Source organism: Panulirus ornatus, chromosome 19, assembly GCF_036320965.1.
Source record: "Panulirus ornatus isolate Po-2019 chromosome 19, ASM3632096v1, whole genome shotgun sequence".
Taxonomy (NCBI): Eukaryota; Metazoa; Arthropoda; class Malacostraca; order Decapoda; family Palinuridae; genus Panulirus; species Panulirus ornatus.
In genome coordinates, this window is record NC_092242.1 from 55,512,705 (window position 1) to 55,529,866 (window position 17,162).

Here is a 17,162-nt window from a genome sequence, read left to right on the forward strand (position 1 = left end):
AAATCTTTTTCTGCTGAAAATGCAATTCCAGGGTACAGATGACTATTCAAGAGTGGCAGGGGAAGTAAAATAGGTGATGGCATCTTGTTTTTCAATCTATCTATCTATATCTCTGACTCCTATTCCCTCCAGGAACACTCAAGGGGATGGCCATAACAAAAGTCTCCTCTTATTCCCGTCCTTACATGCCTCTCTTGGATTCACTATTCCATGCATTCTTACCCCATTACTCTTCTTCCAGTACTCTTCCATTCTATTTCCCCATGTAACAGATGGTCTCCCTCTCACACCAACCCCTTTAATCAAACTGTCATTCACTTTCTTGGTAAACTATCCATCTTGCATTCTTTCCACATGCCCAAACCACCATAAAGTATTGTTCCACCCACTCTAACACTCTACATTTCACTACCTTTGTGTTCCCTGCCATACCAAATCTCTTATACACCCCTCATTTTCTTCATTCTATCTAGTCATACCACATGCTCCTCTCAAATAACTCATTTCCACGGCTAGGATTCTTGATCTCTGTGGCTCATCCTCTGTCCATGTTTTGGCAGCATACATTTGGGTTGGTAGGATTATGCTGTCCCTTAATTCTTTAGTTACTTTAATACTTACACCTCTAGCCTTCATTTTTTTAATGACACCCATTGACTCTTCTACCCAGTAATTCCTTCTCCCTTATCTCTCCTTCCGCATCACCAAACTTTCCTAAGAGAGCTCTTCCAGCCTTTCTCCTTCCATAGTTATAACCCAATTTAGTACACTTTCTCTGTTCCCTCTACCTCCCCTCTTGCAAAAGGCTCCTCCACTTGTATCATTTTCCATGTATGTAACAGCTGCCCCCCTTTCTCTCATATTCATCAGTTCTTCAAAATAACCTTTCCATTTTCCTTTCACTTCCATTTTGATTCAGCAACTTCCCTACCTCACTTTTCACATTTACATTTCCACTCTTACATTCACCTCTTTCCCTTTTCACCTCCTTCCAGTACAATTTCTTATCTATAATCTTTGCTTTAACATTTCACTCAACTTTCTTCCATAATCTTCACCTACTCTCTCTTTGGTTTTCTCTACCAGCCTCTTAACATTGTTTACACATATTCTTCCCCCCACCTTTGCTGAACTTCCCCTGGTACAGTCCTTTTGAGCAATCTACCATATGTCTTTTTCTCCCCTTCCACAGTATTTCTAATGTCACCTGTCCACTATGTATTTCACTATAACCTCATTCTCTTCCGAATCCTAAACCACTCTACACTTGTAAAAATTCTCAGTGCTTCCAAGACCCTTCCCTAACCCTAGAGTACATCTTAATGCCCACTCCTGTCAACTTCAAGCTTTTCTAATTACTTAAACTTTTCAGAGCTATTACTGATACTAAATATCTGATCCATTTACCTGCATCCTTCTACAATTCCACTTTTTTTTTTAGTTTTACTTAAGATTCTCTGTTACCAATAGCTTATGGCTTAAACTTGATAAACTTATCCCTCTCATATTTCTTGATCTACTAAAAATGCATTTACCAGTTTATATATGTATACAGTCACTAAATCCCTCCAGATCTATGATACACCATGCGCCTCCACCACATAACATCTTTGTCTCATGAACTCAAACTCACACTACTATCTCTGTAAGATAAATCTCCATTCATGTTATCAATTCTCTGTCCCACATCATCCCACTCACATTACAAACTTTTTGTCCAGCTTACCCCCATTCACAATACAACTTCAATACTTCTCCATCAAATCATCAGTTTTTTCCCCTAAACAAACCCTTCCCTGTCACTTCACCTCATGAATCTCTGTAGCACACTCATCTCTCTCAGGATGCTTTCACTCAAGCATGTAGTGGATGATGGTGCCAGTCAATTCAAAGGCATCTATTTGAATACGACCACCACTCTGCTGCATGTACCTTCCACCCATATTACTAACCCTTTCCCCTATGCACTTTTACTCATACTTTTACTTCTTTTCCTCATATACCTTTAAACATTAACTCTACCTTATGCATATGACCATATCATCACCTACATTCTCACTCATATTAATACCTTTTTGTTCTTTGTGCTCCCCGCATATTACCATCTCATTCCATGAACCCCTACTCAAGATCAACATATCTGCTTCATGCATCCGCATTCACAGCAACATTTCTGTTCTACGTACCCAGCACTCATGCCAATATTACTGTTTTGATCATCCATACCCATATCACCACCACACACCAATGTTCCTTGTGATGCTGAAGTTGATTTGGATATTGGTCATGTCAAGTGTGATGGAGGGGCAACAGAGAAGGACCGGACGAGCCACCGGTGCCCTTGGAGACCTCACATTTTTGCTTTAGAGGAACAAGAAATCTCCTGATTTGGCATTAGTGTGTTGTTATGTTTGTGTCCATCTTTTCGCACTTCTATTTTTGATCTCGTATACGCATTTTGTGAGCACTGCACCGAAGGCATATTTGTCAAACATTCGCATTTTGTCTTTTGTTTTTAGGTGTTCTTATACATCCAGTACAGTAAAACTCGAGTTGGAGAACGAACAGGGAATTCATGTGATGGATACAGAGTATTTAGGGACCTTTGACATGCGTGACAATGATGTTCTGGTGCAGAAGTGTCCAGTAATAACGAATGATAATGGCGAAAATGGCTTTATGACTGACAGACTGCAGCTGGTTTTGTGGATCGGGCAGTTTCCATAGTAATAATAATAAAAATGCCAATACTTTCTTTCCTTTAATGTCAAGTAACTTTCTGTATGCCTTTTCATGGGCAAATTATTCGAGTCTATCCAAAAAGATCGGTGCAGTCCACCCATATCATGACTGAACTATTCTCTTCGTGAATACCAAGTCACAATCTTGCACGTTTCCTCAAAGGATTGTGTATCCTAAAAAGGTGGTATAGGTACAATGAGTTTGATGTTATACACATTAAAATGTAAATCACTCGGTATTTCAGGGAGTATTGTAAGAATTTTGCTAAGTGTCGGTCAGTACGTAGACTTATGTTTAGTCTGAAATGATTAACACTGATTAGACATCTTGTTTTTGTTTAGATGAGACGGTACGGGCAGCTGAGGCTCTAATCAAGGCCATCTCATTAACGATATATATATATATATATATATATATATATATATATATATATATATATATATATATATATATATTTTTTTTTTTTTTTTTCTTCATACTATTCGCCATTTCCCGCGTTAGCGAGGTAGCGTTAAGAACAGAGGACTGGGCCTTTGAGGGAATATCCTCATCTGGCCCCCTTCTCTGTTCCTTCTTTGAGAAAAAAAAAAAAAAAAAAAAAGAGGGGAGGATTTCCAGCCCCCGCTCCCTTCCCTTTTAGTAGCCTGGAGATAGGGGAGAAAGAATACTTCCCACGTATTCCCTGCGTGTCGTAGAAGGCGACTAAAAGGGGAGGGAGCGGGTGGCTGGAAATCCTCCCCTCTCGTTTTTTTTTTTTTCTTTTTTTTAAATTTCCAAAAGAAGGAACAGAGAAGGGGGCCAGGTGAGGATTTTCCCTCTAAGGCCCAGTCCTCTGTTCTTGACGCTACCTCGCAAATGCGGGAAATGGCGAATCGTATGAAAAAAAAAAAAAAAAAATATATATATATATATATATATATATATATATATATATATATATATATATATATACCCATTTTATCGACCAACCCCTAGGATGGATGAACAGCTGCGCTGACTTATGACCGACTGCCACATCCAGGATTCGCACCTATGCCCTCGTCCTTGGGCGCCCCGTGAATGCGTCACGGTCAGGACCGTTAACCGTGACACCACCCCCACCCATCAAATGTACTCGCTACCATCCACTGTTACTGCATCTCTTCTCAAATCCATCGCCACCCACCTCTCCACGACGTACCCCAGCACCAGTCTACCCTCACCTACGAGACACGTAAATCCGCTGTTCCTCCACGTACGACGTACCCCAGCAACAGTCTACCTCACCTACGAGACATGTAAATCCGCAGTTCCTCCACACACATCATCATCATCACCACCACCAGAAGCACACCCTCTCACCACTATCTACCCGCCGCCACACGCCAGGCACCTCCATACATCAAACCACGCGCCATTGCTCAGCTAGACACCCCAACCCTTACACACCACACTCTTCTACCATTTTCACAACACAGCAGCTCTATCTCATGGGATCTAAAACCAAAAATTAACAATGAAAACAGAGGGTTTCCATGTCGCAGATCATCCCATCACCTTTTTTTTTCTTTTTTATAGTGTGAACCCACTATAGAACATACCTTCTGTAAATTGATTTCGTTTCACTTCACGACCCTTTGAAGGTTACAATTAACATACTATTGAACTGTAAAAAAAACAAAAACAAAGAGTAATATTGAATTTGGATATCTAGAGTTACAAGTTCCGCTAGATATGAACGTTTTCAGTGCTGTCAGAGGCATCAGCCACTCAGTCCCTGAGTCAGACAGCCACATTACTGAGCCCTCCATGGTGCTCTACCTGATGGATGTGTTGATGCTGTACCTGATGGATGTGTTGATGCTGTACCTGATGGATGTGTTAATGCTGTACCTGATAGATGTGTTGACGCTGTACCTGATAGATGTGTTGATGCTGTACCTGATGGATGTGTTGATGCTGTACCTGATGGATGTGTTGATGCTCTACCTGATGGGCGTGTTGATGCTGTACCTGATGGGCGTGTTGATGCTGTACCTGATGGATGTGTTGATGCTGTACCTGATGGATGTGTTGATGCTGTACCTGATGGATGTGTTGATGCTCTACCTGATGGATGTGTTGATGCTGTACCTGATAGATGTGTTGATGCTGTACCTGATGGATGTGTTGATGCTGTACCTGATGGATGTGTTGATGCTCTACCTGATGGATGTGTTGATGCTGTACCTGATGGATGTGTTGATGCTGTACCTGATGGATGTGTTGATGCTGTACCTGATGGATGTGTTGATGCTGTACCTGATGGATGTGTTGATGCTCTACCTGATGGATGTGTTGATGCTGTACCTGATAGATGTGTTGATGCTGTACCTGATGGATGTGTTGATGCTGTACCTGATGGATGTGTTGATGCTCTACCTGATGGATGTGTTGATGCTGTACCTGATGGATGTGTTGATGCTGTACCTGATAGATGTGTTGATGCTGTACCTGATAGATGTGTTGATGCTGTACCTGATGGATGTGTTGATGCTGTACCTGATGGATGTGTTGATGATGTACCTGATAGATGTGTTGATGCTCTACCTGATGGGCGTGTTGATGCTGTACCTGATGGGCGTGTTGATGCTGTACCTGATGGATGTGTTGATGCTGTACCTGATAGATGTGTTGATGCTGTACCTGATAGATGTGTTGATGCTGTACCTGATGGATGTGTTGATGCTGTACCTGATGGATGTGTTGCTGCTGTACCTGATGGATGTGTTGATGCTGTACCTGATGGGTGTTGATGCTGTATCTGCCCCACACATGAACCAGCCATGTGGGACATGCACAACATGAACCAGCCATGTACGCGTGTGTGTGAAGACTCCAAATATCATGCAGTAGATACGTGTGAGTGAAGCGTCAGCCAAAAGCTGTCTGATCGCTGGTGCCACAACAGTTAAGGAAACAGAATTCTGTTCTCATTTGACATATGAACAGACCGGAAGCTGCTAAAAAAATTCAGCAGACCTGAGTGATCTTCACCCCTCCCCTGCCCAACAAACGTATGCCTCGAACTTCTTAAACAATCAGAATGGAATCTTAAAGATAACAAACATATTGACATTAATGTGGCCGGAGTTTCCACGGGTCGGTTAACATTAATATGGATCAGTATATATGGACGAGCGGCCACATGAACGGAGAGGCTGAACACTACAAAAACAAGAGCCATTCATTCCACAGCAGCTGCAACGGTTGGTCAATATCTGCTGGACATCACTATAGTGTAACCGTGTGTGTGTGTGTATTCTAACAAGATGGTGTCCCAATTCCTTATGGTCAAGAGAGGCTAGAAATTACATACAGGTTCAAAAGGTCACCCACAATACGACCCTCCACTTGTTACCTGTACCTTGTCCCAAAGCTGGAGCTTGGGGACCTATCGTCATCTGACCACTGAAAACTGGAGGTGGAAATCAGAAACTCGAGAGCTAAATATTCCCTCTTGCCTACTACCGTTTTCCCCCAGCTGTTGTCCTGGGAAAACACGAGTGTGTTGAAATGGTCTGCGCCAGTCCTCTCTGGCTCATGGATATCCGGAGGCTCCACCCGGCACAGCGTTTTGATCTATGGATTGCAGACACACAGACAACTCTTGCCGGAAAAAAAAAACATACTATTATTACTTCTGAGATCAAACGTCGCCTCGAGATGTTGGAATATCTCGTGTCTGCTTTGGCAGAGTGCGAGGAGGAGGAGGGTTCAGTCTGTAGCAGTACCGGACCCCACCAAGACCCTAGCCCCTCTAACTGACCTGATTTTTTTTCCCAGTCATTCCACCATCACTTGAAGTCTTCCAACTAACCACACTTCTGCTCAACACCAGCTGGGTAGTACATCTTCCAGCATCCTTCTTACGGGAACTCAAATGTTTACGACATGTTCCTTTTACCTCTCCAGTTATAATCTACTCCTCTCACGATCCTGCCTCAGAGATGGAGTCTCTGCTTCCAATACCAGTACACCTGGTGCACACCTCGTCCACCTAGAATACCCAAACTCCTTCGTTTCTCCTGCTGCTCTCGTAACTCTAGAAACATACATCTTTTCATTTCGACTTCATTAATTCCTGCCACGAAGTGAGAACCTCTCATCCTCAGACTCATGTGCTGTATTAAGTAGATCTCGAGATCCAGCACAGGGGAATGGTTCCGATCCTCCTACACAGGTGATGGTTTGAAGCCTTTATGTTGTCTATTCTTAATCAAGTGGACCGTCACGACCAATCTCCTCACACCCCGGATCTATCTCTCACCTCCTGTCCTTCAAGCTGTGGCTTCACAATCTCGCTCCGACGGATTCATCTGACCACAATGGTCATTCTAACCGCATCTCCTCCCCCGACTAGCCCCTCTGTGCTTCAGTATTAGTCCTTTAATAACTCTGACTGATAAACTTGCAACAAATCTACGATTTTTCCTGGGAAAGATTACTGACTCTCCTCTAGCGATGCTTCTGTCTCCTGTGAGCGTACAGCGCAGGTTACTGGTTTGGGAATGAGAGCGTATATCTCCTCCTCCTCTATGACTAGTTCTTCTTCCAACGTTCAACTATTCCAGAAAAAGACCCTGGCACATCGGATTAGAAAAAAAAAAATTATTCCTCCTCTGACTCGCATTCAGAGTGCATCACTGCCCAAAATCACTGCAGGTGCGGTACCCGCGAAGCCGAGCACTGATCTCTCCAGAGGATATGTAACAACTTCTCCACTTCTTACACTGGTAGGTCTTTCTGGTCTTTGACCAAAAGCATCGCTAGCCACTTCTGTCGTACTATATCATTCCCTGCTCATCATACAGCAACTCATTTTGGTTCTCTGTTCCACTTACTCCATCTTGGACGACATTAACATTTCCTCACCCTGTAATGCACCTGTTACTATTCCTGCGTCCCTCCATATAATCTCTTATCGTTTCCTTCATTCTAAGAAAGTACTTCTGTCTAGATACCAGCAAGAAACATCATAGTTAAGATGGCACTCCTCCTCCTCCTCGTGTCTTGGTCGGGTGTGATTCTGAGCTTGCTCGTCTGTCTCGTTTCTGCTTGAATAACGAAACTTTTTCTTCGTTTTGGAGACAAGCATCGGGACAGACTATGCCAGTGAAGGATGATCGTTCTAATCCTTTCTGGTACTGTTCTGTTCCTCTGACTCCTGCTATTCCCAACTTTGTAACTCTCTTCCACTCCCGTTTCTTTATACATCCTATCCCTCACAAGTCTTCTCTCTGGCCATCAGTACACAGATCTAGCAAGACGATATCGACAAGTGACATACTTTCCCAGCTCCGTAATGTCTGGTCATCCTTTCTGAAAAGATCTTGACTATGTAGCATCGGCGTCTGTCCTCCAAGCTCCCATCTTTTGGCTTCTCTCCGTCACCCTGTCCTCCATCATCTATTCTTTCTCTCTGCTTCGTCTGTCTCTATTATCAGTGATGGATAAGCCTCTCTCTCTCTCTCTCTCTCTCTCCTTCCCTACTAACAGTTACTGTGTCCCTCAGGGTTCTGTCCTGTTTCTTGCGCTCTCTCTTCATTTTCATCAAAGAATGTTTTTATTCAACAGAAATTCAAGTGGGCTCATACCCTGACGACACAACACTTCAGTCCTCCACTTGCCACACAAATGTTCCATTTTCTCTCGCTTGATCTATGTCTCGTCCAAACGTTCTCTCTAACCTCAGACTTGGACAAGATCTCACAGAGAGGCAGACGGAACCCAGTTACGTTTGATACCTCAAAAGCCACATAATTTCACTTTCCCTCACTTCTGACGGCTCGCTGATCCCCCCCCCACCCCCAAATCCTGTACAGTAAACAGATTTGGTTTGACTGTGACACCTAACCTACTTTGGAAACCCTACCCACATACACATATAAGTCTGCTCCTAAGATTCTTAATTCATTTATTATTGATTTGTTTTTTGACTGTACAATAGACTGATCCGTTCTCGTATGGGGATAGTTTTAGCTCTACATACTGACTTGATAAGTTCATCAGCTCTTTCAGTCTGATCTTAAACCTTGACCATTCTGACCTACGCTAAAGTGATGCGTCTCTTCCCATCTTCTGAAGAAAATATTTCGGTTTTGGCTCCTGAGAACTGACTGCTTGTGTGACCCCCCCCTAAACCGTTAGCACAACCACGCAATCCTTAACATAAGGTCCTGCGTTACACGAGGACTGAATGGACGTTGACAACTCGAGAGTGGGCAGTTGTGGTATCTCCTTCCTTCCTTACACCGCTGAGCTTTAGCATTCTTTCCCTCCTCATGTCTTTCCTTGTTACTCTCATCTTTGAAACCTTCTTCATATTCACTTAAGGCCTAGCATCCACGAGGCCTTCTGTCCGTGGCTGGAGCCTGTAACATTAAAGACAAAAGCATTATCACTGGTGTGCCTGTGTGGAAAATGGCGTGTCCAGGGCAAGCCTCAGGCCTGTCGCATCCCCTGCAGGAGGGTAGGTCGAGGTATGTTCGGCGTGCCAGGTTTACTGGATATTCTTTTTTGGGGGGGGCGGCTGGAAATCTTGCCTAAGCTCCCTGATCCACCATGATCCACTAGGGAAAGCCCTCTGGGGAGGCGACGGGACGTGTCTACCGCGGACTGTCGCACACACCCTCCACAGGTTGGAGGGGGAACTGGAGCTTTTCCCTCTGGCTACGTGAACTTGAAAAATATGGCCTCAGCATGTTACCGCTGGTACCAGCTGGCCTCTCTAGCCAGTGTGAAATGTGAGGACCAAATTTCCCTGACGGGGAAATAACCTCACGTGGCATTCATCGAGGCAGACCAGCAGCGCCTGCACCCTCCTGCATGGTAGCGGACCTGAAACTTACGACTCGCAGTGGCTGAAGGTCTAAGAGAGGGTTCAGCCGTGTGGAAGCACATCACTGGCCCTCATGTTGTCCACCTACGTTCTGATGGTACGACTTACACCACAGATGCCCGGCTCTGTGTGTGTGTCTTGATGGCACAGCTTGATGCACAGACGTCCGGCTGTGTGTGTCTTGATAGCACAGCTTGATGCACAGACGTCCGGCTGTGTATGTGTCTTGATAGCACAGCTTGATGCACAGATATCCGGCTGTGTTCTGATGAAGTCCGGCTGTGTTCTGACATCATATGGAATGGTCAGACGTCTCTGGTGCTGTGTTCACGTCGGGTGTGGGGTCGTAACCAACGAGTGTGTCATGGCCTCACGCACCATGCGAGCCAGGCCTGGCCTCTGGTAATGACTGGAGTCACTACGTCGTCTGTGCCCCACCACACCCCATGCTTGGCTCGGTGCCTGAGTCGCCCCGTGTACATACTCTCTGAGGGCGGCACAGTCCAGGCCCCAAGCACCCCGGCTGGACCCTCCCCAGGTACCTGGCATCACTGAAGGAACAAAGTGTTCTATGACCTCCTGTGTAAAGAAGGTCGGGTGACAGTCGAGGTCACATGGGGTTGTGACATGTATGCCCACCTGCAGCATGTCTCTACCACACTCACCTGCAGTATGTCTCTACCACACTCACTTGCAGCATGTCCCTACCACACTCACCTGCAGCATGTCTCTACCACACTCACATGCAGTATGTCTCTACCACACTCACCTGCAGCATGTCTCTACCACACTCACCTGCAGCATGTCTCTACCACACTCACCTGCAGTATGTCTCTACCACACTCACCTGCAGCATGTCTCTACCACACTCATCTGCAGCATGTCTCTACCACACTCACCTGCAGCATGTCTCTACCACACTCACCTGCAGCATGTCTCTACCACACTCATCTGCAGCATGTGTCTACCACACTTACCTGCAGCATGTGTCTACCACACTCACCTGCAGCATGTGTCTACCACACTTACCTGCAGCATGTGTCTACCACACTCACCTGCAGCATGTCTCTACCACACTCACCTGCAGCATGTGTCTACCACACTCACCTGCAGCATGTGTCTACCACACTCACCTGCAGCATGTGTCTACCACACTTACCTGCAGCATGTCTCTACCACACTCACCTGCAGCATGTGTCTACCACACTCACCTGCAGCATGTGTCTTCTCAATAACACACATGCGCCTCATCAGTCCTCATGAAAACAAACATCGGTAATCTACCTCATAATCATGTGTCAATCCCTGACGTCATCCTGTGGCCAGCCCTGCCAACATTGTGGCCAGCCCTGCCAACACTGTGGCCAGCCCTGCCAACACTGTGGCCAGTCCCGCCAACACTGTGGCCAGCCCTGCCAACACTGTGGCCAGCCCTGCCAACACTGTGGCCAGCTCTGCCAACACTGTGGCCAGCCCTGCCAACACTGCGGCCAGCCCTGCCAACACTGTGGCCAGCCCTGCCAACACTGTGGCCAGCCCTGCCAACACTGTGGCCAGCCCTGCCAACACTGCGGCCAGCTCTGCCAACACTGCGGCCAGCCCTGCCAACACTGTGGCCAGCCTTGCCAACACTGTGGCCAGCCCTGCCAACACTGTGGCCAGCCTTGCCAACACTGTGGCCAGCCCCGCCAACACTGTGGCCAGCCCTGCCAACACTGTGGCCAGCCCTGCCAACACTGTGGCCAGTCCTGCCAACACTGTGGCTAGCCCCGAGGGCACTGTAGCCAGCCCCGTCATCACTGTGGCCAGCCCTGACAACACTGCGGCCAGCCCTGCCAACACTGTGTCCAGCCCCGACAGCACTGTAGCCAGCCCCAGCAGCACTGTGGTCAGCCCTGCCAACATTGTGGCTAGCCCTGCCAACACTGTGTCCAGCCCCGAGGGCACTGTAGCCAGCCCCAGCAGCACTGTGGTCAGCCCTGCCAACACTGTGGCTAGCCCTGCCAATACTGTGTCCAGCCCCGACAGCACTGTGGCCAACCCCAGCAGCACTGTGGCCTGCCCCCGCCAACAACACTATGGCCAGTCCCACCAGCACTGTGGCCATCCCCGCCAGCACTCTGTCCAGCCCCGGCATCACAATGGCCAGCCCTGCTAACACTGTGGCCAGCCCCGGCATCACTGTGGCCAGCCCTGACAACACTGCGGCCAGCCCCGACAGCACTGTAGCCAGCCCCAGCAGCACTGTGGTCAGCCCTGCCAACATTGTGGCTAGCCCTGCCAACACTGTGTCCAGCCCCGAGGGCACTGTAGCCAGCCCCAGCAGCACTGTGGCCTGCCCCCGCCAACAACACTATGGCCAGTCCCGCCAGCACTGTGGCCATCCCCGCCAGCACTCTGGCCAGCCCCGGCATCACAATATCCAGCCCTGCTAACACTGTGGCCAGCCCCGGCATCACTGTGGCCAGCCCCGGCAGCAGTGTGGCCAGCCCCGGCAGCAGTGTGGCCAGCCCCCGTCTTTACCCACACTTTTCACTTATTTCCTTCTCATTTCCCGCTGATCCCATGAGGGAAATTTCTGACACTCGATATTTCTTAACTTTCCTTCAAACGTTTTCATATCTTAGCGTCTGGCATCTTCACTCTTACCCGTTCGCATTTTCCTTCTTTTCAGTCACTACGACTTGCTCATCCCTCTCCTCCATCTACCCCTTCTACCCTCTACTCACCCACCGCCTCTCATCATTCTACCTCTACCCACCTTACTACCACGACAGCTGTTGGAATGGATGACAGTATTCCCCACAGCTCTCCATCACCAGGTCCTGTGCAGTGTCACTCATCTCTAGTCGTGTCACTCTCTCCCAAGTAGTGTCAACCCCTTCTCTTGTTACCCCTTCCCTAGCGACGTCATCCACCTCCAACATTGTCACCCCCTCCCTAGCGGCGTCATCCATCCCCAGTAGTGTTACCTCCTTCCTAGCGGCGTCATCCATCCCCAGTAGTGTTACCCCCTCCCTAGCGGCGTCATCCATCCCCAGTAGTGTTACCCCCTTCCTAGCGGCGTCATCCATCCCCAGTAGAGTCACCCCCTCCCTAGTGGCGTCATCCATCCCCAGTAGTATTACCCCCTTCCTAGCGGCGTCATCCATCCCCAGTAGTGTTACCCCCTCCCTAGCGACGTCATCCATCCCCAGTAGAGTCACCCCCTCCCTAGTGGCGTCATCCATCCCCAGTAGAGTCACCCCCTCCCTAGCGGCGTCATCCATCCCTAGTAGTGTCACCCCCTCCCTAGCGGCGTCATCCATCCCTAGTAGTGTTACCCCCTCCCTAGCGGCGTCATCCATCCCCAGTAGAGTCACCCCCTCCCTAGCGGCGTCATCCATCCCTAGTAGTGTCACCCACTCCCTAGCGACGTCATCCATCCCCAGTAGAGTCACCCCTATCCACATCCTCGTCCCTCGTCCCCTCAGATGTAATGTCACCTGCTCAGGTCATCACCAGGGGGTCTGACCTTTCCCCCCTCACACGTCGTCCTCCTCCCTCATGTTACCTGTAGCCCCGCTCCAACCTGCAGCGTCAGCAGTCGTCAGCCCCTGCGTCTCTCTCTCTCTCTCCCCTCCACACAGCTGTCACTCAACCTTTTCCTCCTCCTCCTTCCCCAGGAGAGGAAGACAAGGCGCCCCCCCCCCCCCCAGTGGGCGGCTCACCTCTGCCACTGGGGAGGCTATGGCCCTGGTTGCTTCAGCCCCCGCCCGCCTGCGCCAGGCGTGGTGACGCCCGAGAGCTACCCAGGTGGAAGGCCACGAAGTAACCGTGCACCAAAGGTCGTCCCAGTACCAGTGTATCCATTTGTACCTGCCATGCACAAGACACCAGCCGCAGGCGCCCCAGGTCACTACCGAGGGAGGTGCCCGGTGTTTCTGTCATCACCTCACACTGACCACCACTGGAGCTGCCGTCCACGTACACAGCTCACCTGTCTTCATCACCAGACACACACATCTAAAGACCTGGACTCAATTTCTGGTTCATTTGCCATCAGCAGATGTCACAGGGTGCCATGGTACACCTCTGCCAAAGACTAAATGGCGTTCCCTCACAGTCAGGATGAAGGAGATCTGTCGCAATATCGGCCTCCCAGAGAGCTGACGTAAATCTTTACCTGTACAGGTGCTTAAAGCTGAGGCTGGCTCTGGCCTGCCTGGCCCCGAGGAATGATGTAACTAGGGAGCCACAGGTGAACTACCAGGTTCCCTCGCCGGTAAATGCAGGAGGCTCACACAGCGAACATGTTAACACTGAACTAACACCACAACACCTGTAGTCTAACCGCTCTCAACCCCCCCTCAGATGTAGTCGAGCCCGACCCTACCTTTTCACCAGTAGTCCAGCCCTTTTTAAACCCTTTCCGACCATGCCCTTTCGATTAAAGCAGCAACTGGGATATGATCCCTCACACTTGGTCGCTGATCACTATCTATTCAAACGGTTGCTTTCTCCACACCCTCCTCTCTTCGGTCATCTATCTCAGAAAACTTATTAGCTGTAATAAGTTCCCAGTCACACCCTTACAGCTGTGGGTCACTGTTACTGTCCTTCAGGGGGTAATCTCGTCATGGACCGTTACTCATGGTACAGGTCAAGTTTGGTCCCTCCTCAACTTTCCCGCCATTGACTGGCCCATCCTTGCTTCTTCAGCTGCAACTCGTCTATCCTCAACCATTCAGTTATATGCTATGTCCTCATCCTTTCACCTGTACCTGGCCCATCCTTACCCTTTCCGCTGCACCTGGTTCATATTTACCCTTCAGTTCTATGTGGCCCACCCCTACTTTTCCGCTGAATGTGGCCCATCTTTGCGTTCGTTGTGAGATGTGTGCGACGTTCGTATGACGCCCTTAGCCTCGTAAGTAGAGTGCGTTAGTGTGGGTACCCTTGCTCAAGTATATTTAGCCCATCCTCACCCTTTCAGTTGTGATCTGTCCCATCCTTGCCCCTTCAGTTGTGATCTGTCCCATCCTAACCCCTTCAGTTGTGATCTGTCCCATCCTAACCCCTTCAGTTGTGATGTGGCGCATCCTCACCCCTTTCAGTTGTGATGTGTACCAACCTCACCCTTCAATGAGTCTAGTGCCTCTTCGTCCTCACCAACGACAGTCGACTTCTGCATCACCTCACCTGTCAACAGGTTGGTCTCATGCCTCAACTTCATTGAAGGCCCAGGTATGACCCGTCAGTTTAACGGTTTCAGTTCGGCCTCTGGTCCTCTTAGCTTACAATTCATCCCTCCCTCATTCTATCAACTTTAGTCTGTCCTTCACCATCCTACTTTCACATAACCAGGTCTCACCAACACTCTTATACCTGTAGCGTGTATGACATCCCTTACTTCTTGAACCGATGGCCACAAGACCACAGCCGTGCGTCTGTAGAACAAAATGCGACATAACACATGACCTGTATAGAAGCCCAATATTCTGGGGTACAAGACATGAGGCATGACCCACCAGAAGACCAGCGTAAAGCGGTGGTGGAGGACTGGGCGAGCCACGGGTGGTGGTGATGGCGAGGCGGCTGGACTCACCTGTACAGCTTAAGCACGATGGCGCCGTAGAAGAGGATGAAACCCACCTCCCGGAACCAGGGCTCCACCATACACAGCACCACGGTCGGCTCTACGTACCGCAGGAAGATCTGGAAGGTGACGGTCTGTTTGACATAGGAGGTTACTGAGGAAGGTATTATTCATCAATGCGAGACCAAGAGCAGTTGATGGATGCGAGGAGGGGGTACAGGGCTGGATGAGGGGGGGGGGGGTGTCAAGCGTGGGGGAGGGTGGGGAGGGCGTCGAGGGTGGGGGAGAGTGGGGAGGGTGTCGAGGGTGGGGCAGAGTGGGGAGGGTGTCGAGCGTGGAGCTGGGTGGTTAAGGTTTAAAGAGCGGGGTTGGATGGGAAGGTGTCAAATGTGGGGCTGGGTGGGTAAGGTGTTGAGCGTGGGGCTGAATGGAGACGGTGTCAAGCGTGGGGCTGGATGGGATGGTGTCGAGCGTGGGGCTGGGTGGGATGGTGTCGAGCGTGGGGCTAAATGGAGAGGGTGTCGAGCGTGGAGCTGGGTAGGGACGGCCTTGTAGCGTACGATGTGTGGGAAGGGGAGGGAGGGAGGGAGGTTATGGTGCATGGGGTGGGTAGTGAGCGATGGGGGTCAGCTGGTGTTCTCTAAACATTAACCACTACACAGTGGGTCAGGTGTTACCACAGGCAACCAACATTTCAAAGAATTACATTATTTCAACCAAACAGCTGTTCATCTTAATGGAAATATATATATATATTTTTTTCTGGCAATCTTGAACGCTATAGGCATCTATCTTTTTTGTTACTAAATACTAAAAAAGTATTCAAAAGTAAAGTGTGAGGCTTTGTGACGTGAGGGTATCGAACTTACGGTGGAGTACATGACGACGGCTCCCAGCACCACCATCTCCAGCATGGTCCAGAGCGAGGCAGCGATCACCTGAAACATGAGCACCCGTTACCCTGTGCTGTCGTCACCCACCACACACTGACTCCGTCACCACTTCACACACACACACACACACAGATCAAGGTATCTGGCGTAAGCTGGTGTGTGTTTGTGTGTCCATAAGGTTAACATGGTGTAAACAGAGAATCGGTTGAAGGGCAACAAGAGTGTAAAACTCTCCTAGTAATGTATAACAATTACACACACACACACAAGTATGTGAGCCCCTCGGTATCAGTACTAGGGTCACTATTACTCCTGAAAGTCATGTACCAACCACCAGAGAATCATACATGAACATGTTTGCTAACGATTCCAAAATTATGCCGGAGGTAACAGGGACTCGATGTGTAGAAAACTAAACAAGAGACACCAGAAGAAGGGGGACAAATGGCGAACAAATATTTTTATACATCAATCATAATTACTTCATTCCTAGTTATTTGGGGTGGATTAGGAAGGTGAAGCTTCCTCAAGCCCATATGTAACTTTTGAGGGGAGTATCTCACCAGCCCTGACGCTGCAGCCTAGCCAAAAACTGGGACGCCCTACTCCCTGGGGTAAACTTGCTTCCCTACCGAATCTTAGCCCTGGAAAATGCAGTCACAGGTATGAGGAGGTGTTTAATAAGACCAGACTTTCAGTACCACACAGAGAGAAATAAGTCATAAGTACTACCATGAAAGTGACCTTGGAGTTGACATCACCTTGAATGTGTCACCAGAACACCATGCGAGGAAGTGTCGTGGGTGGAAAACTATGTTTTAGGTCAGTGTACAAATTGCCTGCAAGTACATGGACCGTGAACTGTTTAGGATGATACACTCGACGTACACATTTAATTTAAGCTGGAATATATCCACATCAGTTTGACCTCCTTAATTTTGGAGCCAAGACGAACTGCTGGAAAGTCCCGAATCTTATGCAACAAATATCGTACCAGTGGTATGAGCTAAGGGTCTCCGAGAAGTGGGAAGTATTCAATCTTCCCACTTTGAAAGAAGGAATAAAGGGAAATATGATAATTACATATAAA

At 48.4% G+C, this 17,162-nt stretch overlaps 1 protein-coding gene across 1 annotated transcript in view; it reads right to left on the reverse strand.

Moving 5' to 3' along the window:
• The window catches only part of LOC139755518 (metabotropic glycine receptor-like), a 494,688-nt gene that overhangs the window by 31,373 nt on the left and 446,153 nt on the right, over nt 1-17,162 (reverse strand). The window contains exons 6-7 of the mRNA XM_071673905.1: nt 16,049-16,117; nt 15,189-15,298 (exon numbers count right to left, since the gene is read on the reverse strand). Coding sequence (XP_071530006.1) covers nt 15,189-15,298; nt 16,049-16,117 — 179 coding nt within the window. The remainder of the gene's footprint in view (nt 1-15,188; nt 15,299-16,048; nt 16,118-17,162) is intronic.